This window comes from Diadema antillarum, unplaced genomic scaffold (assembly GCF_040938485.1).
Source record: "Diadema antillarum isolate AM-2024a unplaced genomic scaffold, OU_Dant_1.0 seq00000467_RagTag, whole genome shotgun sequence".
In the NCBI taxonomy this organism is placed as follows: domain Eukaryota; kingdom Metazoa; phylum Echinodermata; class Echinoidea; order Diadematoida; family Diadematidae; genus Diadema; species Diadema antillarum.
Window position 1 is genome coordinate 699079 of NW_027271437.1, and position 25716 is coordinate 724794.

The window sequence follows — 25716 nt, forward strand, 5'->3', positions numbered from 1 at the left end:
CTAGACCAGGTTTTCCGACTGCAGTTTGCGCGGTGCTTTGTACTGGTTAGCAGTGGTGCTGGTGTTGTCCAAAATATGGCCCTTCAACGCCTCGAACGCTCCAGGTTTCACGATGTGAACTCGAGGGGATGCAATGGCACCTTCCCGGCGCAACCGTTCGTAGTCGCTATTGCGGTCACGCAGTTCCTGATCGAGCTGATGGTAAAATAAACGGCACATGAATAAACCAATAAAACTGTAAATGAATGAACAGCCAAGTGAAAACTGAATGCATGTATATTCATTGATTACCTATCAATTTGCTAGCAATAGTCGCCAATCGAATGGACAATGGATTGATTGGTTGTTTGATTGATCAGTTTAGAAATTAGCTGATAGGTGAGTAAGTTAATGCGTCAAACGAAAATCTTTGAAAAGCTGTCGATGCTCATTACGGACCCACAGAAAGCAGGAGCAACGCTTCTAGAGGCAATTTATATATTATATATCTCATTTTATTTATTTTTTTAGAGAATGTGAAGCTCCTTAGGACTCATATCTAGTATCAAAATTTCTAAGCAGACTTTTCCCAAACTGCACAGGAGGGAACAGAGGGATTTATCCATATCACATTTTTTTTTTTACGTTAAGGAAAATTATTATAGTAACAACCGATTATTCAAAATGGTATGCAAGTCGTATACTAGTAAATACCATCAATATGACCTATTGAAAAACAGGAGAATTCAATATGTCCTTGGGGCACGCAAACAGCGTGGAAAAGAGCTTTTTGAGAAATACATTGTATATACTGAGTGCAATAAAGAATCTGACGTACGACTGTAGAGCTTTGGACGACATTCAAAGGTGGGTATAGATATTGACGAATGCAGTCAGATTACATGTTGTAAAAGGGTTTACATGAAACCCGCCTACAGTGAAGAGGAGGTTTAAATCATTCCATTCTGTGTAAAGTGCGCCCTCGGGATAGCCTGTACTGCATGGCATGTGTGTACCAACGTGTTTAAAAGTTGTTGATGTTTGCGGCCGATGTTGCCCCTTGATGTGTGCTAGCTGTATCATCCCTTTCTCTCAGTGGCACGAGTTGTCTACGATGGCATTTAATAGTACGGTATATGCCTTGAGAATCGTTACACGAGCTCTTCTGTTTCGAAGGAAAACTTTTATCAAAGCAGTGCGGGGATGACTTGGGAATTACAGTTTGGAAATCGTTACATATCCAGTGGACTCCCGTAGTATTAACGGAGTCCTCCGAACCGGCAGTTTTCTTTTGTAATAACCGAGCAAATGTATAAGAAAATACATAGAGTGGATAATGTTGCGCCTGAATTTTTACTTCGTTGTAACCGGAATTTCGTAATATCCGTGTTCGTTATAACGGGAGTGCACTGTATTAAAGGGGAAAGTTCCATTGTTGTGCTTAGTTTGGGTATGGTGTGTAACTAACGAAACTTTGACCTTGTTAGATATCAAAAAAAGGAGAACAAAAGTCGATAATAGAAAGACGTTAGGCGGACATTTACCAGTGCCTTGTGTTCTTGTGTCATCTCCTCACACGACTCATTTCCACATGGGAAATCCAACTCCACAAAGAGCAAGTAGTATGGCATAATTTCGTCCCTCTCGAAGGCTGGATCAGAGAAAAAAAAAACAATTGGTTAAAAACCAGAAAATATCAAGCATTTACAGAGACTCCTAATAAAACAGGGGCATGTCTAAAAAGAAACGCATCAGAGAGCCTAGCTTTGGTGATGTTTTTGTCGCATCTCTCAGGGTTGGTGACATCAACGTCACTAATTATGTACAACCCCCTTATGGCGCAACATGGCCTTTCCCAGCGCTGCCGATCTTCCTCCACCCAGAGTTACATGCAGGAGATTTCAACAGTCACCACTCCTCCCGGGGCTATTCTGCCCATGACAACAATAGCGAAGTCCTGGATGATTGGGCGTCTATCAACGACCGCTTCCTTCTTCATGATGCCAAGCAACCTGGCACTTTCCACTCCGGCAAACGGAGAAGAAACTCAAACTAGACCTTTGTTTCACTTCAAAGACCAGCAAATGACCTCCACCTTCTTGCTTCTCCCACGATTCTCCCTCATTTCCCTCACAGCCAACATCGCCCAGCACTAATCCACACTGGGCTGCAAATTCTAGTTTTGCTATCCAAGCCCAACTCACGATGGAATTTCAGGAAAGCTGACTGGGAAAATTACAAATAAGAGCTAGGTGGAAGAATCGATTGCTGACCAGTCTCAAGGAACTATATATTTCTGAAGTATCCTGAAAAAGCGTCAAGGAAGCACATCTCTGGATTTTTGAGATAGACCTACACTCCACATTTATTATGCTGGTAATCCGATCGAGTCTGCAGAACTACTGGAGCTTTACGAATCTACGGGACACCCGACATCGCCAGAGACTAGACACAGCAAGACGCCAACGGTAGCAAAAACCGGTTGATGATATGAATTTCATTTACTCCAGCACAAAGAAATGGCACCTCCTCCGTCACCACGGTTCAGCCCCACTAGCCCAGCATCAGCCTCGTAAGGTATCTGACAACGAAGATGCCTTCCGTTTGGTTGCCAAATCAATGGTCTTCTCTTCTGAGGAAGCTCGAAAGAATGTTGCTACAAAGGGCTTGAGAGAATCCTACTTGTCCTCGCAACTGACGAGTGGTCTCTGCCGTCTCTAATCCCATGCAAAGATGGATATAGGCCTGTACGCCATCAAGTCAGGCAAAGCGGTCGGAATCAATGATATGATATCTACGAAGTGTTCCTGAAGAACCTTGAACGCAAGGGCCGTATACGGATGGCATCTCGTCTCCCCGTGTCCACTCAACTGGAACTACTCACAAAGCTCGGAAAGGAGCAGGGGAAAGCCTTTGCTAACTGTTGAAGACCCCGCCAGCTACAGACGGTTCGGTGTAAAAATGGCAGGGGTAAAAATGGCAGAGGTAAAAATGGCAGAGGTAAAAATGGCAGAGGTAAAAATGGCAGAGGTAAAAATGGCAGGGGTAAAAATGGCAGAGGTAAAAATGGCAGAGGTAAAAATGGCAGAGGTAAAAATGGCAGGGGTAAAAATGGCAGGGGTAAAAATGGCAGGGGTAAAAATGGCAGAGGTAAAAATAGCAGAGGTAAAAATGGCAGGGGTAAAAATGGAAGGGGTAAAAATGGTAGAGGTAAAAATGGCAGAGGTAAAAACGGCAGAGATAAAAATGGCAGAGGTAAAAATGGCAGCGGTAAAAATGGCAGAGGTAGATAATTATGTGGTAAAAATGTCAGAGGTAAAGTTGTCAGTGGTCGAAATGTCAGTGGTCAAAATGCTAGAGATAAAAAATGCCATTGATAAAAATTCAGTCGTTGAAATGCAAGAGGACGAGGTAAAAGTGACAGAGATTTTTTTTTCTTCATGTTTCTGACACCTTTCTCGCAATACGCGCTTTTCGTGCCTTCTCCTGAAATAAAGCACGGGGGAGACCGGGGAGAAATGGGACACGGGGAGAAATATGGGACACTCATAACTTGAAAAATGCTCGGCCAGTCAACAATCCAATTATATCAGTAAAAAGATGAGCCTCGGTACACCTGAAAATGGACATATTAACCACTATACAGCTCTACATGTATCTTGTCAGTAAAATATCAAACTTACTTTAGATCTGGTAGGTCCTATACTATGTTAATAAGTATTTTAAAAAGTGTGCAAACTTCTGAAAATAAAATTGCTTGATAACAGACATGCAGGTATGAAAAATTGGTTACAGCTCGTTATTCCGAAGGTTCGTAATTCCGAAGGCTCTTTATTCCTAAGATTCGTTATTCCGAAGGTTCATTGTTCCGAATTTCATTTTCGAATTAACCAATCTTCGGAATAACGAACCTTCGGAATAACGCCACAAATTTTCGGATTAACAAACCCTTTTTCATTTTCGGATTAACGAACCTCTAGGTATAGGGAATTTGCGTGTTTCGGATTAACGACCCTTCGGAATAACGAACCTTCGGAGTAGCAAACCTTCGGAATAACGAACAGCACCCGAAAAATGGTTAGGGATCTTTTACTGTTTCTGTTACCACTGGGAGAAATTTAAAAGGGCAGTGTTACATTTCTCCCCGCGGCACATGTAAAGAGAGTCTTGCAGAGCTTCAGCGATCCCTGTGTAAATTGAATCGCGATCATAATATGGTAGTCAAAGGCGGTGATTTCAATCTACCTGGATGGGATTGGATTGGATTTTCTTACTGTTGTTGTATAACGAGGGAACAACGTCATTTTCGGTGGCTGAATCTACCAATCTTTAGCAACACACCATGTTGATAACATAATGGAATCTGACTTTGGAGCAACAGCTAAGTTTGAAAGGCATCAAACATTTACATTTTTTTTTCGCCTGCGGATTCGTTCAACAATGATTGAAAGAAACCCCATGGCAAACTGTCAGTTTTTACTCTCACTAGAACAGTTTATTGCTAAAGTTCGTCTCCAGTTTTAATAGGCATAAGTTCGTAAAGTGACCACAAAGTGTTCATTAAACTTCGAGATATTTGTTTTTGCGCCATGTGATACTTGAACAATGTAATAAAATGTTTTGCAAGAGCTTATACTTATGTCTGCCGATACATCTGCTGTAGTTTGTTTTTTGCGTTTTGTATTTTTACTTCTACATTATGTCGTGATCAGGCCTTGTGAGATAAATAGGCTCCTACGAAACCTGAATGTGAGAAAATGATGTTGGACAGGTGTAAAATTAGCGGTTTGCTTCGACTATGTCTCCTTCACTTCTTTACACTAAACAGTTCAAAAAATGAAAAGTAATGACAATATACTAGCCTGGACGTGAGCGGAATTCGTTTGTGTAAGAGCGTGTATGTGAGAGTATGTATCTGCGTATATGTTTATACCAAAAGTGGGTTCGTGTGTGTGTGTGTGTGTGTGTGTGTGTGTGATAACTTCATTGGGCGAAACAACGTAGGATTATATTGTTTAAGGGCTTTGCAGCATTGTTGGAACCCCTTATAATGATAAATAATAATAATAATGATAATAATAATAATACTAATAATAATAATAATAATACTGAATAATAGAAATAATTTACCATAGGCCTACTAGGCTCTTAGCTGGTTTATTATTTCTCTGCACACAGACAGATTACGCCACTGCACTTGAATCAAACTCAGAATAATGAGAGTGCTCTAATCTTTTTAAAACATAATTAAATCAATATTCTTCAAATCTGCAATTTGGATTTGTTAATTCGATAAATAGTTTGCTCTGACTAGGATATCATTCAAGACCTCTTCATACGTTTATATCTGACGAAATCGCTCTCATTACTTCTGACATTTTACTTCTGCCATTTTTACCTCCGCCATTTTTACCTCTGCCATTTTTACCTCTGCCATTTTTACCTCTGCCATTATTACCTCTGCCATTTTTATCTCTGCCATTTTTACCTCTGCCATTTTTACCTCTGCCATTTCTACCCCTGCCATTTTTACCCCTGCCATTTTTACCTCTGCCATTTTTACCCCTGCCATTTTTACCCCTGCCATTTTTACCCCTGCCATTTTTACCTCTGCCATTTTTACCTCTGCCATTTTTACCTATGCCATTTTTACCTCTGCCATTTTTACCTCTGCCATTTTTACCCCTGCCATTTTTACCTCTGCCATTTTTACCTCTGCCATTTTACCTGGCACCCTACAGACATATCTCGCTGCTGTGTACAACTTTCAAGTTATTTGAACTACTCCTCCTTGTCAAGCCCTCTCCTTTGGAAAAGCTCATCCTACCGAGAGAACAGGAAGGTTTCAGACAAGGCAAGAAATGTGCTGACCAATTCATATTCCTGCTCAATAGCATCGAGGCTGACATCCAAAGAGGCTTTAAAACACAGGCGTTGCACTCGTAAACCTTTCATAAGCATATGGCATAGTGTGGAGACATAGTCTGCTTCTGAAAACGTCCATGATCCTCAATTGCCAGACAACTTTGCGCTGCTTATTGTCTTTAATCGTCAGCAGTTGCAAATTCAGGATCACTCTGGGTAACCAGACCAACTCTGTTAGGATTCTGAATAATGGCCTCCCCCAGGATTCTGTATTGGCTCCATTCCTTTTTAACTATACGAGTGGTATGCCTGTCAAGCACGAGAAGTTCCTTAAGTGCATTGGAGGTACGTTAGACCGCATCTCACATAAACCGAGAACACCTGATGAGAGTTACATACAAACTAAAATCACGGGGTTACATCATCAGGAAATTCGCAAGCAACAATTGGAATTCAAAAGCCAGTACCTTCTGTAGGTCTACTGCTACCATAGCTCTCATCTACCCGACTGCAGAGTACTGCTCATCATCATGGGTCAACAGCCGCCATAAGAAACAACCTAGGGCCGTTTTTGTACGCATTACTCTCCCGATCCCTACGCAGGAAGGGAAGGATGGCAAAGTTCGCCATTGTCATCAATGGAGACACTGGCCTTTCAATCCACGATGCCTGAAGAACCTCCCTTAACCCATTCCATACTGAATTCCGAAATCCCCATAGGGTTAATACATAGATCACTAGGTCCCCGTATGAAACGGGTTAAATGAGTATTAAGTCCCGCAAGCTAGTCTGGATCACATGGTCTATCATTAATCAGAGTTTATTCATCTTGTCAAACGCTTAGGTGCAGCTGTCATTTGTTAACGTATCTTAATCATTTTATCATTCTATAATCATTCTTTGTATTGGTTCGACTGTTTAGGACCACATATATCATTTAAAGTGCAACTTGGTGTATTCTTTGCATACTCACCAGTGCATGTTTCTGAAAGCAAAGTACTCTCGGCAGCAGCAAACTCAGTCAGTTTGACCCTGCCCGGCAAGCGATCCACGGCGGCCTGAAATGCCTGGAGTGCGACGTCTTGATCGATCTTCTCATATCGCAAGTTCAAAATCAAACCCAGACTGAAAACAACAGAAAATAAAAGTTGCAGAGGGACAAGTTGATATGGGAGTCTGTCATAGCTCCGAGCAAATCTAACATCCCATCGACTACAGTAATTATGGTGCCGCCATTGATTAAGACTATCTAGGCCCCGATTATAGCATGATTGAGCTAACCAATCAACTTACGTGTAGGGCCTACATGTTAATATTGACAATACTTACACGATGGTATATCTTATTTGATCTATGAAACCCGATGATGGGCCTAAATATCAGAAATTTAACAAGTTTTTCTGGTACAAAGAAAGCTGACTCAAACAGACGAAAAACAAACAAATTAGGTTATTACAAAGAAATATCGCAGTGTTTCTGCTTAAATGCCCATACCATTTATTAACAAAAAATTAATCTTGCAAAAGTAAGAATCTTTGAAAGAGCATGATTACAGGGAGGCCGTATAGTTCGTTCTGTGCAAGTGGCATAATCACTGAAAATTGTAAATTAAGAATTTATCTCGGTCCCATTTCATTAAAAAAAAATGTTAGGATAGCAACTCTCGTTAGCATAGTTGCTTCTCGTAGCTACAGTAAATCAGGAACTTGAATTCCTATTGTTACCATGACACTTGCCATCCCAGCAAGAGTTGCTATCATATCAACTTTTTTTATGAAATAGAGCCCTGATATACATTAATGTGAAAGGTATTTATTTTGCAGACGGTCATACTCGTCACACAGTTTAATACAAAAAGTGCATGGCTGTTTTGCACAGACCGGTACAAGAACTGAAATGAAGGACAGTTGTCATGGAAACCAGTGACTCGAATGATGTCTCCCAGTCTGTATCGATAGAGTCCACAGGCCTGGGTAATCACGACCTCGTACTCCTGGCCGATCTCGAGCTCGTCGAGGAACATTGTTTCAGGCTGACTATCTTGACTGATTTAGGCAGAGAAGAAAACAGCATATAAAGCAATAATACGTATACCTGTTATCCACGGGGCAAAAAACAAAAGACAAAAACACTTAATAAAAACTTCAGAAAGTATTCAATTATCATCTCGTCGATTTGAAATAAATCATCCCATTTCTGAAGCCTTAATTAACCAATTAACAAACAAACTGATGTCATTTTATTTCTAGTTCTTTCTCTTTCTATCCACTAGGAAAACAATATGGCATGAGCAGGCTTGCTGAGAAATAGAGGGCTTTACCGACACAGGAGAAGTAGGCCTAAACCCGTCTTCATCAGTGGACAAAGTCCACCACGCTGTTTTTGCGGCCTGTCGCAGTACAAAGAGAAATTGAAAGATGTACTGTTAAAATTGATGAATTCCCCATGAATATCATATTAAAGGGGGTGGCTAATAACTGATCAGTGGGAATGCTGGAGGATGATTGTTCCAATCCTTGTGGGATTCATTTAAGAGTACATTATATACATATTGTTATGTGAAAATTATTTGCTTCAGAATGGTCTCATATTCAAGTAATGTGCAGATTAATATTTCCAGGTTAGCGTGCCTGGTCAGTGACAGGGCATTAATCTGCACATTACTTGAATATGAGACCATTCTGAAGCAAATAATTTTCATACAATAGTAGAAATATAATGTACTCTTAAATGAATCCCACAAGGATTGGAACAATCATCCCTCAGCATTCCCACTGATTCCTACTGATCGGTTACTAGCCATCCCCTTTAAACACAAGATATAAAACAAGAAGAAACAGGCCGAATGAGAGAAGCTCTGCTGAAAGAACGCAGTGTCTCACACAATGTGTTCACATAGTCGACCACGTAAAAACGCAAATTTGATTTCACACTGTCATTATTGTGGTTTTTCACAGAGAGTTCACATTGTTATGTTCTGTTTCACACTGTGAATCATGTGTGGATTGACGAGTCATTGAATGAGTTCACATTGCTAAAATGCTTGAATTTAACAGTGCGAAGAAATTTGACATTGCGTTCACAATATGTTCACACTGTGGGACACTGCGTTCTTTCCAACAGGAAAGGACAAATGTTGAGATAGTGATAATCATTTGAATGTGATTATGACATCTGTAACCTGCACTTTGTCTATAATATAATGTTGTGTGTTCGTATGTGTGTTTTGATTGTGTCTATATGTACGCAAGCACTGTCCTTTACAGCCTGTTTTCGAGAAAATTTTGTTGAAGATCGCTATCAAGGGATCATTCCTTCAAAAACGAAACCTATACACTCATTCATCCACGAAAGAGATACTTACCCTTGGTTGGGAGAGCATCTATAGGATAGTCATGGGAACAGAAGGTCCTACTATGGTAAATTGGCACCTCGTCTACACCCACCCTGTCCACTGTCCACCTAGTCTAATGCCATCTCGTCTAAACTCACTTTGTCTACAACCAACTCGTCTACCAACCATTTTGTCTATATGCCAATTAGTCTAATTGTCATTTCGTCTACTAGCCATTTTATCTAATGTCCAATTTGTCTAAGTCACATTTCGTCTAACACCCATTATGTCTATTGACCATTTCGTCTATTAATCATTAGGTCTATGAATGAAATAGTCTACAGTTCATTTTGTCTAATAGCCAATTAGTCTACACCCACCTTGTCTAATAGTCAATTAGTCTAATAACCAGTCAGTCTACTCCCAACTGGTCTACACCCAATTGGTCTACTCCCAACTCGTCTACTCCCAATTGGTCTACTCCCAACTCGTCTACACCCAACTCGTCTACTCCCAATTGGTCTACTCCCAACTCGTCTACTCCCAATTGGTCTACTCCCAACTCGTCTACTCCCAACTAGTCTACACCCAACTGGTCTACACCCAACTCGTCTACTACCAACTAGTCTACTCCCAACTGGTCTACTACTAGTTATAGTTTTTTTTTTGTTATTTAAGTCTACTTCATCCATTTTCTTTTTTCCCAGTGAAATAGGTTGAACACTCTTGGTGCCCCATTTGAATTTCAAATTTTTATGTTCTAATTATGACACTTTTTTAGGAAAAAAAGATAATGTCACAGTGTGAAAAACTTGCTGCATTATTTTTGTGGTGGATGTGTAATTTATATCAGAAGCAATCATGCAGCATTTATATGTCCAAACTCCAACACTCCATCCATTCAACTTTGATACACAATCATAAGTATGGTAAAAATGAAAATGAACACTTTAGAAGTACATTATCAGTATTCTTTATTCTGTCTGCCACGTACTGATGTATGTAAACGGTTAAATGCACAAAAAAAGGTTGAAACATATGCACAAAAATATGATTCATGTACAATATATACATGTATAGCTACCACTGAGATGAATAATTTACTAGCCTGCAATGTACTCAATACACGTTTCGCGAGGAACCTAACGAAGTCCACGCGCATGCGTACAAAAACCAGCCAGCACACTGATAGTCTTTGCTCAAGTGACACAATTGGCAATTTCGACGCGTTAGGGTTACATTAACGGAAAAAAAAATCGCATCCCGCCAAGATCGCTGCATGCATGCATGCACGCGCATGGAGGTTAGTTTGCAGGCACAAACCCTTGTTGGTCGTAATAGGAGTCTGCATGTGCCAAGACTAATACACGTACCACTGCACTGCAGCCTCTCCCAACAAGGGTTTGTACAGACTTCTAAAATCAAACTCACGGTGAAAATCAAACTCCACCCATGTGATTGGTTGCTTTCCAATGTCCATCACCATCTCTTGGGACTTGTCTGGCAGCACCCAGTAACTGGATAATTAGAAGTCCATGGGTGAAATAAAAACAACACTTGTCAGACCAGGGAGGTGACCTCCCTGGTCAGACAACCCTTATACTGTACCAGTGCACCAAATTCCAAGGGGTGTATCAGGTGACCTTTTCTTCCTACTCTGCACAGTAGTCCGTATTGTCATCTTTCCCCCTTAATCTGGCTCTTCTGTAAACCATGGAGTAACATATTATGCAGATATATGTGGATTCATTCACGTGTAAACCATGAAATGACTAAAATGTAATGAGATATTTTGGGGGCATTAGTTACTATTCTGAACAAGATTTCAAGGCATGTTATAACTTTTTGCAACAATTAATTCATGAGATTCCCCTTATATGACTATCAAAAGAGCATACATATTATTCTAAGAGACGAAAATCAAATTTGAGATGGTCGAGATATCCCAAAACAAAGTGGTCCTAATGAAATTTGGGAAATTTCTTTTATATGGACCACCTTGCTTTACTTTGTTTTTGGATATTTCCAAATCCGACTTTCATCAAATAGAATTTTAACTTCTGTTTGATAATAATATCTCGAGTAGTTTCTATCTTGCAAAATGTCAAAAGCTGAATCACCATCTCAACCAAAATTACCATCCTTTAACACCTACTTGTTTTCTTTTTCTCGCTGGTATACTGTGTACTCATGGGCCCTTGAATAAACACAAACCTAGGTTCATTGTAAGTGTATACCAACCTAGTGTATATGACAATCTAAAATTGATACCCTTGAATTTCATTATGTGTAGGTTCTGAATGAAACCTTAATTATGAGAAAATCAATGCTGAAAAGCAAAGAACAGTTCTTGTGCCTATGCAGGAACCAGACCCAGAAAAACATTTTACTTCTAAGAGGTTTTCTACTTCCAGGAGGAATTTTTAATAAGTGGAGTCAGAGATGGTCTTCTGTATAACTTCTCTCCCTAGTTTGATCTCTCTCCTAGTAAGTTCCGACAGTGTTTCAAATTCACTGTAAATTCCTCCCTATTCATTGGTCTGATAAAATAATACATTTCCAGAGTGAATGTATGTATCCATACGTCTTTTAAAACTTGTGATACTGATAGATATCAATGTAAAATCTCCTGGATGCTGCAGTTGATCATAACTTGCAATTGATTGCAATTCTCTATTCTATACTAGTTAAAATCATTTGCTGGTTGCCATCAATTTTTTTCCCATCTTTATTAATTGCAAAACACTGAAAGAGCTAATACTTAGTTGTTATGTGTTCACTCAAAATGAGTTGAATCTACTGTGTCATAGCTGTAATAATCTAATTAAGTGCTTTTTGGAAATGAACGTGCAGTATGTTGGCAACAACGTAATATTTGTCACTGTCGTCCAATGTTTTGCCATGATTTACAACATCATTCATATTTGTTTGAATCATTTACAATTTTGTGGATCAAACTTTTTGCTCAGTTGTATTTTTGGATTTGAGTTGCAATTTGGGAATTATGACCACTCTATAGTAGGCCTAATGTTATTTTTCACAACACTTAGATATGATACATATAGAATTTTCAATATGCCTCTTTCCATTAAACAATATTTTTATGGATAAATACAAAATCACATGAACTGACCTACACTTTGTATCTCCCTCGATTTTTGAGCATTAGGCTTGAAATTTGGCACATGACATTGAGGCCGCCATTGTAGAATTTTAGCTTTTGTCATTGTCAACAGTGTTTGCCATGGTAGCAGCATTTTCATTAAAAAAACATACATGTACAAAATTTTGTGGAACAAACTGCTCACTTTTTGAACAATTGATTTTCAAGTTGAGAGACTATAATGATCACTCTTGCATGTTAATAGGGCCTACTATTTCATTTTAGCAAGACAGTTGTGTGTGTGTGTGTGTGTGTGTGTGTGTGTGGTTTTCAGTCTGTCTGTTGCCATGACATGAGTATTATCTTACAATTACAGAATTATGTGGATTGATCTAACTCCCTCACTTATTGAGCATTAGAATTGAAATGTCGCATATATGTGGCCGCTACTGTAAAGTGAAGACATGCAAACTTCATCTCTTGTCATTGCTGGTCAATGTATTGACGTGATAACAGCATTTTTTAAAAATTAAACATCATACAAATTGTTAGTTGATTTTTAATAGCTAAACCCAGCAGTTTGTAGGATTTGACTTGAGATTTGACACATAATACCAATACAAATTCAATTGCTCAAAGTATTTCTTTCGTCAATATCAAACAATGCGTTCCCATGGCAACATCCTTTTTCTATATTATAATTATTATATATAATTATATATATATATATATATATATATATATATATATATATATATATAATAGAGCTTACTCCCTCAGTCTTTGAACGTTTGACTTGATATTCGGTACATGTGACCACTATATAGCATGTTGATACTTAAATTCAATCTTTGGAGTATGGAAAATCCGTGTTGCCATTGTAACGGCATTTTTCATTAAAAAATATTCACTTCTTTCGTCAGGGACAGACAGTATTTGCCACAGAAATAATTAACTTTTTGAATAAAAATCAATCAAACAAAAACATTATTGCTTACGCTATTTTCCTCAGTTTTGAGAATGTTGTTATAGCTTTAGATTTAGCACATTTTGGTAAACCATAATAGATTTTAGATATGCATATTGAAAAACACATCTTTGTCAATGTTAAATAATGCATTGCCATGGTAGCAACTTTTTATTTCTGATAAAAAGCATACAGAAACATTGTGTATTGAGCTAACTCCCTCAGTTTGAGGTCCATGGGGTATTAATCACATTTAGTGATAGTTCTAGTCTGTATTGCATGTATTGTTGCTGCCAGTCCTCTGTGGTACATTCTTATTATTTTCTGAGCAACACATTTTTGCTTGTTTGTTTACATTTCAATGAACTTCTGTTGTTGTTTTTGAAAGAAATGTAGGTAGGCTATTGTTCTTTAAACTGTAATATTCTCTGTTAAAAAATAAAAAAAATGGGCGTATATTCCTTGGCAATGTAGCCCACATTATGTGTGGGACCTTGATATTTTGACCTGGCTATAGAAACTTCAAAAATTCATAACTTTTTCTTTTTCTAATTTTGCTCAAACTGTCACTGATATGTTCTAATATGTTGCTGAATTCTCTCAATCCACATGATTTCAACGTGAACTTGCGCAGTACTTACTTTTACGATATCATCAAAACATATCTAATCTCTTTTCTGTTACTCCCCAAATTAGCCAAAAGCATTACAACATATATAATACTACAGTTATCAGGGTCATGGCTTTATGACAACATAAAACTGTTTAATTGAAATATCAAACAATCGCAAAAAATATTTTGATGATATCGTAAAAGTCAAGTTCACATTGAAATATACATGTGGATTGAGAGAATTCAGCAACATTATTAGAACAATAAACATATCAGTGATCGTTTGAGGAAAGTTAGATAAAGAGCAAGTTATAACTTCAAAAATTCATAACTTTGTTATTAGGCTCTATAATATTATCCACATTATTCGTAAGATAGGACTACATGAACGCCTATATTTATTGACTAATTCAGCTAAAACAGTTTGAATGCATGACAATTATAAATTTGACATTGGTGTCAGATTTTTACTTGAATGGATTGATCCAGGTTAGCTAATCTTATATCTCAGCTCCTATGGGCCTATTGGCAAACTATTTCGTTGAGATTTTGCTTTGGTACACGTACAACGCATTAGCAATAGCACGACAAGACATTACGTAGGCCTGAAGGGAAAAGTCACCAAATCATTAAGTATAGTAATCTATTACTGTAGATGAATAAGCCTTAGTAGTTTTATCTCAAACTTCCAAGAAGGCGAATTTGATAAAATGCATGATAAGCAGGCACCATGCATAAATAGGTGAATTAACTTGGGTTTTTATATATATGTAAACTCGCATTCACAATTAAATCAGAATGTCACATACAATGTAAAAGCTTATTACAGCTATTATCTTTTTTTCTTAAACAGATAAAGGTTAGGCCCGTATAGACATATCAGTAGTTTTGTACAATCTTGTATAGCCCTTCATGAAATATTATAGAAATATGAAAGAAGGAGTTATATGACACATTGGATAAGTATGTCGGCCAGAGGCCAAGAAAACTATACATGTAAGGTAGACTGATATAAAAAAAACACAACAAAAACCTACAAACTTGTTCAGCTATTAATGCAAATGGGGAGTGAATTTTCAATGTACAAAAACAGAGAATGATTTAGGCCTTTTGTAGTATTTCTTTCATAAAGAGATTTATTGAGAGAAAGGTGAAAATAGAGGGAAAAATCATGTTGGTCTTGACATGATTCAGTAATTATGAAGAGTAGACAGACGGACAGAAAGAAAAAAGATCTAGTGAGAGCTTGAAAAGAGAGAAAAGAAGAAAACGAATAAACAGAAAGGGAATGGCTGGGATAGTTCCTTGGTTCCTCATGCAAGGAGGTGGTCTCTCATTGCAGACAGAATGGAGCATTTCTTGCTCTAGAAAGTACATTCCGAGGTGTTACATAACAGTTCAAACCACCATCTGGCTTTCTACTCAGGTTGACCTTTATCTCAGTGGGGGTTAGCCAGACAGGCCCCCATAGGACATGTCAATCACGGTTACCATGACAATCCTCTCAGAATGAAGCTCTGCCTAATAAACATGAAAAGGTGTTTCTGGACTCGAAGGTTGTTGGGAGAAGCTACAACACAGGGCCTATGGGACAGTGCCGAAGTGGTGCATATAGTAGTCTTGGCGCAGACTCCTCTACGACCAACAAGGGTTTGTGCCTGCAAACTACATGGAGGTACGGGTGGACTGGGGTGGTCGGTCGAAATGTGATTCTGTTACGTATGACTGACAATTCGTTTGTGATGGAGGATTGTAACTGAGCTAGTTTATCATTATTTAGTTATTTTACGGCCAGAATGTAGACTGGATAGTCATGTCTCACCATTGATTAGTATGTCTTTATATTCAGCATGTGCGAAATAATTAACAACTAGAATAGTCTAATAGTAATATTGATTTTTGTGCTAATCAAGGGCAGGTTTAATATGAATAGTTCATAACAGTGAGACGGACTGGACACTAGACAAAGTGGTATATTCATTATTAGTATGACCAGATGGAAATGATCAGTTTGAGTAAATTGTTGAGAGTAAAACTATATCAGTTGGGAGTACACCAATTGGGAGTAGACGAGTTGCTGGGAGTAGACCAATTGGGAGGAGACGAGTTGGGAGTAGACGAGTTGGGAGTAGACCAATTGGGAGTAGACCAGTTGGGAGTAGACCAGTTGGGAGTAGACGAGTAGAGAGTAGACCAATTGGGAGTAGACCAGTTGGGAGTAGACCAATTGGAAGTAGACGAGTAGAGAGTAGACCAATTGGGAGTAGACCAGTTGTGAGTAGACCAGTTGGGAGTAGACCAATTGGGAGTAGACGAGTTGGGAGTAGACCAGATGGGTATAGACCATATTGGGTATGGACAAACTAAGGGTTGGACGATATGATAACTAGACAAAGTGAATGTAGACTAATTGACTTGTAGACGAGGTGGGAGTAGACTAACTAGTAGTAGACAAAATAGATATTAGACGACATGGCAAATAGACATTGTGAGTGTAGACGATTTGGCTATTAGATCAATTGTTTTGTAGACGAAATGCTCCTTAGACGAGTTGGGTATTAGACAATACGGGTAGTGGGCAAAGTGACTATTAGACAATATGGGTACTGGACAAAACGAGTTGTAGACCAAATGGGTATTAGACTATTCGGTAATAGACGATATGCCAGTAGACCAATTGGAAAATAGACAAAGTGGCTGTAGACGAGGTGACTATAAACCCCTACTATGACCCAATAAATTTGTGGTACGACTTGGTATTGATACCTCCTCCCATACCCTTCCCCTTTGGGTACGTCATCTTAAACGTGTTGTTGTGTTTTAAAGAAAGAAAAGAAAGAGAAAAAATGGGGCCCCTATACAACAAATAATTTGCCCTAGACAATACTGACATAAATATCAAGCATAATAAATCTTAAGAATATCAAACAAGAATATCAGATATACCAAAATGATGTCTCCACGAGGGAGCTCATAACGCCTCCACGAGTGAGCTCATATCAAACATTATCGCATCGGACTACTTTTTTTTTTCTTAGCCTCGTCACCTACTACACCGCGGTTACGATGAATTCCGACACCATTTTTCAGAAGAGACAAAACATTACAGAGGGCGCGACATTACAGCAGCCGGAGCCAAACATCCTCTGCTTTCACTGTCAAGCGCATAACTGTGTGATCGATTGCCACCAGTCCTGTAGGTCCTGTACTGTGCTCAAAGAGTAACAAGTGGTTCAAACTTACGTGTTCTGCAGTCTGATGAACTTAAAGAAGTTTGTGGTAGGAAGGAAGAGCATATCCGGTCGCTCGTCCAACCCCCAAATGGAGATCCCCATGGTAAGTCCCTCCGAACATTCGTAGCCACTGGATACCAAAGTGATACCTGGCGGTAGGTGGAGTGGATTTCATTCTTTAAACGCAGGAAACACTCTCACATACATCATCGGAAATGCTTGGTGCTCTTGACAAGATATCCTGCGTAGTGGTTACCCTTCATGATTTAAAGTAACAGTAACTGCACGCCAACACGATGCAGGCGTTACAATGATGGGAGGAAATAATTATGGAAGAGCAGTGCTGTGGGCTATCGGGAGTGATTTAAGACTGATGTTGGAATGATGATCAGGAATTTGGGGTGGGAGAGGTGTAGGACAATGTAACGCTCCACCCAAATGATTTTAAATGCTGTAGGGACGGAGTGTGCGGGTAGCGTGCATAATCCTGTGCTGTGTACATTTTGTATACTTCTGGAGTGCTCTTAAAACTAATTACGTAGTCATCACAATAAAAACAATCGTTTATGATGCATGGGGAATGTTCTCTAAAAATCCACACGGCTGCAACTACGGTGGGACAGACTACAAGCAATCCGCCTATGCCTAGAGGATTCATTGGAGGTAAAAAACTAAGTGGAAGATTGCATGAGATTCCTATGAAAATGTGATATAGGGAAGCAGCCTCAAGCAAAGTTTGCAAGGGTAAGCACTGCGGATTAATAGGGTTTATTATGAGTATGAATTCATTATCGACACCATACCTCTTGAGTATTTCTCTCTTAGTCTTGGCCAGATTCCAGTGCTGTCCGCGGATATAATGACTCTGAGCTTTGGCCACACCCTTGGCAAGATATTGTCCAACCCCACTACAAAATGTTGACGTAATTCCAGCGCCCTCTGCCGGTCACCTCCAGGAAGTTCAGCTATCAGTGCCGATCGTATGTCGTCTGATAGGTTGAGTCGCTCACTGATGGTTCCGTACTCGATATCATGAACGATGTCTTCCCACCACTGTGCGAGTTGTTTAATCAGGCTCTCTAGCATATTCAGAAACAAGACGCTGATTGAGCCAAGATTACTGTAACGCAGGGCAAAAAGGAGATGGATGTAACTCGCAACCTCGTAGGAATGGATGCGAAAACCAGCCGGATGTGTGGTGTAATATAACCTTGTATCATCTCCCATAGTCAGGGCACTTTCAATGAGCGCACCATTTTTACTTCTAGAGACTACAGGAGCTACATAGTGGTACAGCTGTTTCTGAATTATTCCTATATCGGGATGTACCATGTGAACAATGGCGTAAAGGACATCCAAATAATTCCTTATTCTCCGTAGTCTATTCCTCCGAGGGACCAACTTGGCGCAACCAGTCGTACCGGAAGTCCTGACGTAACTGGATTGGAACTTCCGGATCATAATGTTTCTCTCGCCATTTATCTCCCGTTCAACATAAGGACGGTAGTGTTCGTATGTTGTGAGTGGATGGCGAGCCCTGAACTCTTCTCTGTCCCTGATGTCTCGAAGTCGGTATCGTCTGCCGTACTCCGTGTCGCCATTCTCGAGGAGAATGTGTCTGAGGAGGCGATCCTGGGCCCGACGAGGATTCTTCCAGTGCTTCTGCAGACGATAGAGGGCGATCTTCCCTCGCAAGAGCGCCACCGTGGACGATGAGAAACAACTCAGAGTGGACTTTATCCCGTCATTGGGCGCAGGTCCAAGAGCGAGGAGAGTCAAAAATAGCAAAGAGAGACAGGTAGCAACAACAGCGACGAGCACTGGAAAGAAAAATAAAGAGAGGGGAAATAAAGAGCCAACAAGAAAGAGGGAATGAGAGAGAGAGAGAGAGAGAGAGAGAGAGCGAGGGAGAGAGGGAGACAAAAGAACAACAAGATGGGAAGAAAATCTGTGGCAGAACCCTCGGAACCAAGGAGGAACTATAGGCTCGTCTAAATGGCACCTCCTAGGTAGAACCCTCTGAGCTGCAGTCCAGGCCCTTCCCAGCTAAAACTTGGATGTTTTCTGAACGTTCTTGAAACATTCTAAGTTCGTTATTTGGACGTTTTGTCAAAAATGTTTTCAGAACGTCTTTTTATTTAAATCGTTTCAAATGGACGTTATAAAAACGTTTTATAAACGTTTAAAACCAATAAAAAACCTTTCGGAATTTTGAAGTACTTACAGAAAACCTTTTGAACGTTGTGGACGTCAGTAAAACCTTTTAAGAATATTCAAAACGTTCTTTGGACGTTTTGCGGACGTCCAGAAAACCTTTGAAACCTGTCTAGAACGTTCAAAAAACGTTTTAAGAACGTCTAAAAAGTCTTATGACCCTTTCCAGAACGTTCAGAGAACCTTCCATATCCGTCGATCTAGAACATCCAGAAAACCTTTTAAGAATGTCTGTTTATTTTCTATAGGATATTCAAGAAAAAATGTAGTTATGAGATTATAGACGCAATCTGAGATTAATGTATCCTAATCCTATATAATCTTATCCTAACCTAATCCTAATGTCCTACCACCTATACTACACCCTATTCCTCAATGATTAATCTGTATCACGTTCTTTTATATACCACCAAAATGTTGTGATGTATGAAGACATGGTCACTAAAATTAGACCACACGGCTTACTTCGTTCCTTCGGGTGTTCGCGTTCGCGTCGGGTGGTCGTGTTACCCGACATTTCGTAGATTAGGTGCCCTAATATACGAAGGGTCGGGTAAGGAGGGGTAAAATAATCTCAATTTAATACAGAATAATCCTTGACATAAGGCTGATCGTTTAACGCGACTATACGTAAAAAAGTGTCATTCAAGTGACGAAGTATCGGGTGAATCAGGGACGGCGAAACCAGTGAATAAATCAAAGCAAAAGACATTAAACAGGCCACAAAATAGCACAAAAATGGCAATAACAAATACAAGAGTATAAAATATCTTCAGAAACATAATTCTAGGGTTAAATAAAACAATAGCATTACAGGATGGGGAATAATCATGAATATTTAAACTTCCCATCAAAACAGCAAATCTAAAGCGTTAAGATAATTAAGAGTTTTATTGCAAAACGCGCGCTAACTCCATTCTTGTTAATTTGATTGATTGATTGATTGATTGATTGACTGACTAATTATTGTCCAATCTGGAAATTCTGTGTACATCGGATATCACAGCAAAATAAACATGAAATACATCACAGGTATACACCACAGATATATCACAGAATACGAATGAAACTAACTCATACTATAACATGCAATATATAGGCCATAGCATATGCAGGACTCCACACTAACTTTTATCTTTGGCGGCCCGATCGATTGAATTTTTATTATTTGGTGGCTCGAAAGTAAAATCTGGTGGCCCGAAAAAAAAAAATCAAGAAAAACTAAATCGGTCCTACTTAACATATAGAAAAAGAGATATTAAGTATTACTGAAGTGATACAGGTACCCATGGCATGTCTGAAATAAATGAATAAAAAATTCAATCATATTACCTTTATTCTGAGTTCTAAGATTTAGCAAATGGGCTTATAGATTATTATAGAAGTTGATGCCTATATTAAGTGGTCAAAACTTACATTTGAAATGATAAAATGGGAGCATTGCAGATATTGGTTAACATTCGACATTTTGTTTTGCCATTGTAAAGAGCCGAAAGTTACCGTTATTCATTTCTGCTTGTAAAAGCAATCATCCAACATTTACAAGTATCTTAACACCTTACGGCAGCCGAATGCTGTACCGTTAATCATTTCAAATGTAAAAGCAAATAACTGAAATTTCATTTTAGCATCATACGGAGCTGAATGTTATCCTTATTCATTCCCGAACGTGAAAGCAAATAGGGCCTATCCACTTTTTATTTTAGCATCTAACTGAGTCGATTAATACCGTTGATTATTTCCAAATGTGACCGTGCACCTCAAAACGAATATAAAGTCGCACACACTGATTTTGCGTGAGGACTGAAAATAAGTGAACAGGGGCAATCTAACCGATCTTGACGTTTTCATATTTTCTGAAAGAGCGGGTCTTCTTTTACATTATGCTAAAATTTGGTATCTTAAAACGGGCAGGAAAGTGTGTTTTATTAGCAGTTTATCTCGAACATTTTTGGTAGAATAGTGTGATTAGGTGTGTCTTTAGAATCCCTTTTTCATTTCTGAAAAACCTTGTCCACACTCTTCACTTTCAACTCTAATAACTTTTGAAAGGATAGTGCTACTGCTTTGAAAGTTGGCATCAATTATGGACAGAATGTGTTAATGAGGCATGCTTAATTTCAATTTAATCTAATAATCTCTTCATTGTTGTTACTCTGGTGGTTTACTTCCTATTTTTTTATCCCATTCATCGCACAGCCAGCACGGTTTTGTAAGGATTAAGCGCTTGAATGGACACTGTAATTCAAAGCCTCATTTCTCAGTTCACACTTTTTCTGAGTTTGTGCTTTCTTTCCAATATTTAGATAGGTTAGGAGAGTCCATTTGATTTGAGTTATACATCATTTTAAAGCTTAAAGTCTGCTCTTTCAGAATATGGTCTTAACTGAAATGTCATGTCTGGCGACTTTTTGTTTGTTTTGAGGTGCAGGGTCACAAATGTAAAAGCAACAGTTTGTTATTTATTTTAGCATCGTCCGGAGCAGAACATTACCGTTATTCATTTCCAAATTTAAGAGCAAACATCCAACATTTGTTTTATCATCGTACGGAGCCGAATGTTATTGCTGTCCATTTCCGAAAGTGAATTGAATCATCTGACGATTATTTTAGCATCGCACGAAACCGAATGTTACTGTTTTTCATTTTTGAACGTCAAGGCAGACATCAGACTTTTATTTTACCATCAAACGCCGCTGAATGTTACTGTTATTTCGAAATGTAATAGCAAATATCCGACATTTATTTTAACATTGTATGGAGAAGAATGTTACTGCTATTCCGAATAAAACGTCAAAGCAAACATTCGACATTCATTTCAGCATCTTCCGGAGCCGAATCTTACCGTTATTCATTTCTAAAAGTACAAGCAAACATCCGACATTAATTTTATTTTAGTATCATACGGAGTGGAATATTACCTTTATTCATTTCCAAAATAAAAGCAAGCATCTGATATTTATTTGGGCATCTTACGGAGCAGATTGTTACCGCTGTCCATTTCCAAAAGTAAAAGGCAAACATCCGACTTTTTTTGTGTGTGGCTCGATCGGGACACCGGTAACTAGATTCTGATCATATCTGAAAAGAATTCCATCTTTTCAGCCAAACAACACAAGTATTCGCAGTGATCTGAAAGAATGTCTCCATGAATGATACTATGTGGTTTTGTACAATAAAGGATGTTTATCCTGAAATAGGTCCCCACTCCATTCACCGCCATTCAGTTACACGTATATACATGTAATTTGTATTTCGTCATAGTGCAGCCGCCTGCCGGTGACTGCTATCAACCTCGAAACTTTGCACATGGCAGACACTCGCACCTGTGCTAGAGGGGATCGATATCACGATTACAGCCCGATAAAGTCCATGGAGGTGGTATGAGCTAGCTGTCACCAGCAGTGAAGAAAGGAGTGGAGACAGAAACCACGATAATGCCGATAACAATGTTGTCAAGACTTTCAGATAGTACAGGAAGGACCAGATCGTTGTAATCCACGAGTCGAGACGATTATTTAAAAACTTTCGTCGCACATAATACTGTACAATATGAATGACCGTCCATTGAAACCTGCATCATCACTCTATCGCACGCGAGCGTATCGCTTTGCCATAGTTATGCACGGCGAGCATTATGTGCTGCTAGCCTTGTATACAAACGCTCGTGATAATTTTTTCAGAGTAAAAATGTAGGAATACAATCGCGTATTCGGACATAAAACACGCGATCGTTCATAAATTTGCACTGACTTTTTCTCGAAGATTCGGGTAAGCTGTACCCGATACTTCGTAAATAATAGGGGTCTAATTCTCAAATGCTCCACCCGACCCTTCGTATATCAGGGCATATGATCTACGAAAGGTCGTGTATCGCGACCACCCGACCCGAACGCGATCACCCGATGAAACGAAGTAAGCCAGATCGCACACACCTTAATTTAAATATTCATAAGTAGGCATGAATATTCATAATAAAGAGACGTACAGAGGACGAAATAAATACGTTTTTTTAGACGTTCATTAAAGACGAAGTCGACGTAGCAGACTTAATAAAAACGTTTTGTGGACGTTTACAAAGGATGAAGACATTGCAGACATAATAACAACGTATTGTAACGTCCATTGACGTTTCTAAAACGTTTTCCAAAAACATGTGCTTTGCAGTAAATGCTAAGTCCCCAATTTGACGTTGTATGTACGTTTTAAAAGCGTCCATTTTATACAAAGACGTACGGAACCTCAAACAAACGTTTAGGAAACGTTTTGAAAACGTTCTGTGTTTGCTGGGTTCCTCTTCTTTCGGTATCGCCATTCGTGCGTCATGATTATCAGTTATTGTATATGTGTGTGTATGTGTGTGTAGATAATGCTCTTTGTTACAACGCAAACAATGAAATAGAACTTCAGGTTCTATCATAATTGTGTCCTCTCTGTTATTTGTTCACTTTTGAACTTTGTTGTAAATGTTTTGTGTTTCTGTAAAATGTAAAGCTTTCAGCGGGTAGAGAACATCAGAGCCGGGCTTTGCCATTGAGACTTACAAAGCAAAGCTAAACAGAGACAAAAGCATGCCGTGGCTCCCTGGCATAAGAACACTGCTGGAGGATGTATCATTCTGAATACGGTGTACGCTCATTCCACAGAGATTTTTTCTCATCGGTCACTCATCGGAAGCTAATTCATCGCTGCCGGCCACTCACCGAAGTGTATCGAATCGCAGTCCAGTGGATCAGCTTTAGCTTGGATCGACTATCAGGTCAGTGTCAGACATTTTGAGCGTGATCCGATAAGGAACACGAGCGATATGTCTGACACTCATCTGACAGTGGACCAATCAAGTCGGATTCATTAGACTGCGATCCGATACACTTCGGTGGGTGGCCGGAAGCAACTAACTTCGTTCACGACGAATGACAAATAAGAAAAGAAATCTCTATGAAGCGGGGTCTTACGGGAAAAAAGTGCATTCTCCGCGGTGGACGATGGTATAGGCCCTTCTACAAGTCTATGTTTACATAGTCTCATTGATTACAATAGGAGAAAACTCAGGATGATTTTCAGACTTTTACGTTTAGGCCTACAACAATAAAGTCGTGACACCCGGTACAGAGTCTAAGAATTTACCATGATTGGAACGAGGAATATGAATGTTTTCACAATTTTAAAACAAATTGCAATGAACAAGGATGATAAAATATGTGAATCTCCTATGTCATCATCTTTGTTTAGTGCAACTTGTATTGAGTTTTCCAGAGTATAAGTTTCTCCGATTTAGGACCACAATAAATTCCACAAATCTATAGAGTGTGTAGCTGTCAATTTATAATGTACTACATGATGTGAAATTATGAAAATCACCTGGACTTCTCCTTTATGATATTGATACCTTTTAGTTGCTTAGGAGTGATTGTGTGTGGTGGTGTGTGTTGTTGTTGTTGTGGTGGTGGTGGTTATGTGTGTGTGGAATGAGATCATGGCCTCTTCATTAGAATTCAGCAATACTGGTGAGACACCAAACAGACTCATGCAGACCAAAGCTTATGGACAATTTTCTGTCAAGCCGACGCGTGCCTACCTATGAACAGGTGTAAGTATTATGAGAGAACAAACTCCACCGTATGAATTATAATACGACTGCATACACGGTTGGCCGTTGATAAAAACTGAACTGTTTCACTACAAAAGTTGATTATCGGTAGGCTCCAATTCCTAAAGAATTTTGTGTAAGCAAGCAGTTGCATTCATCGTGATCGTACAAAAAATATAGAGGAAAATCTTTGCATTCTTTACATCATGAAAAAGAAAAAGGTGGAGGAAAATTAAAATCTTTACATCGTGCAATTCCAAACACTGCAAATTCCTTAATATCATGCTGTTTTCACGATAAGATTTCTACCGACTGAATTATGTAATAGTTGTAACAGTTATTAAGTATGTCAGTAAGCCCTCCATGTTTCTTGTCAACAGCGTTACACGTAGGGCCAATAAACATTCTGAATTTCTAACAGAAAATAAATATCTTCGGTACATTTGCGAACATAGTCGTCCTGATCTTCACCGGGGGAGGCCGGGAGATAGGTTTATTTAAGACCATGGCTACGTGAAAAAAATAAATAAAAAGATATCACCTGAACTTCAACATGACACTAAGAAAGACAATTATAGAAGCTTAGTTGTTGATTTTGATCATTATTAATGTGATTTATTCTCTGCGACTAAATGGCTTGGCATTCCGCGGAGATTAATGTGCAGCTTATTATTGTACTACTTTACAGCTCACCGAAACTCAAGTACGCTATTCTCCCAGATTCCGCCAGACCAGTCGCCTGGGCAAGCAGCAGCGACACGACCAGACAGATCGTCGACAATAGCGACAACTTTGTGTGAAGATTCAGGAGCGCCATA

General features: G+C 39.1%; 1 protein-coding gene across 1 annotated transcript; it reads right to left on the minus strand.

Annotated features, from left to right (window-relative positions):
- Nucleotides 1–25715, minus strand: LOC139733295 (uncharacterized). The gene is made up of 7 exons (XM_071644132.1): nt 25592–25715; nt 17898–18914; nt 17105–17243; nt 7725–7889; nt 6818–6969; nt 1524–1630; nt 1–195 (listed from the first exon to the last, which is right to left on the minus strand). Exons 1-7 carry the CDS (start codon nt 25713–25715, stop codon nt 1–3), a joined length of 1899 nt encoding a protein of 632 aa, XP_071500233.1.
- Nucleotide 25716: the final 1 nt, after the last annotated feature.

Coding starts and splice junctions, on each gene's coding strand:
- LOC139733295 (XM_071644132.1), bottom strand. CDS start 25,715: ATGGCGCTCCTGAATCTTCACACAAAGTTGTCGCTATTGTCGACGATC. Junction 1,631..6,817: donor GCTTTCAGAAACATGCACTG/GTGAGTATGCAA, acceptor TCTCTGATCCAG/CCTTCGAGAGGGACGAAATT. Junction 196..1,523: donor CACAAGAACACAAGGCACTG/GTAAATGTCCGC, acceptor TTTTACCATCAG/CTCGATCAGGAACTGCGTGA.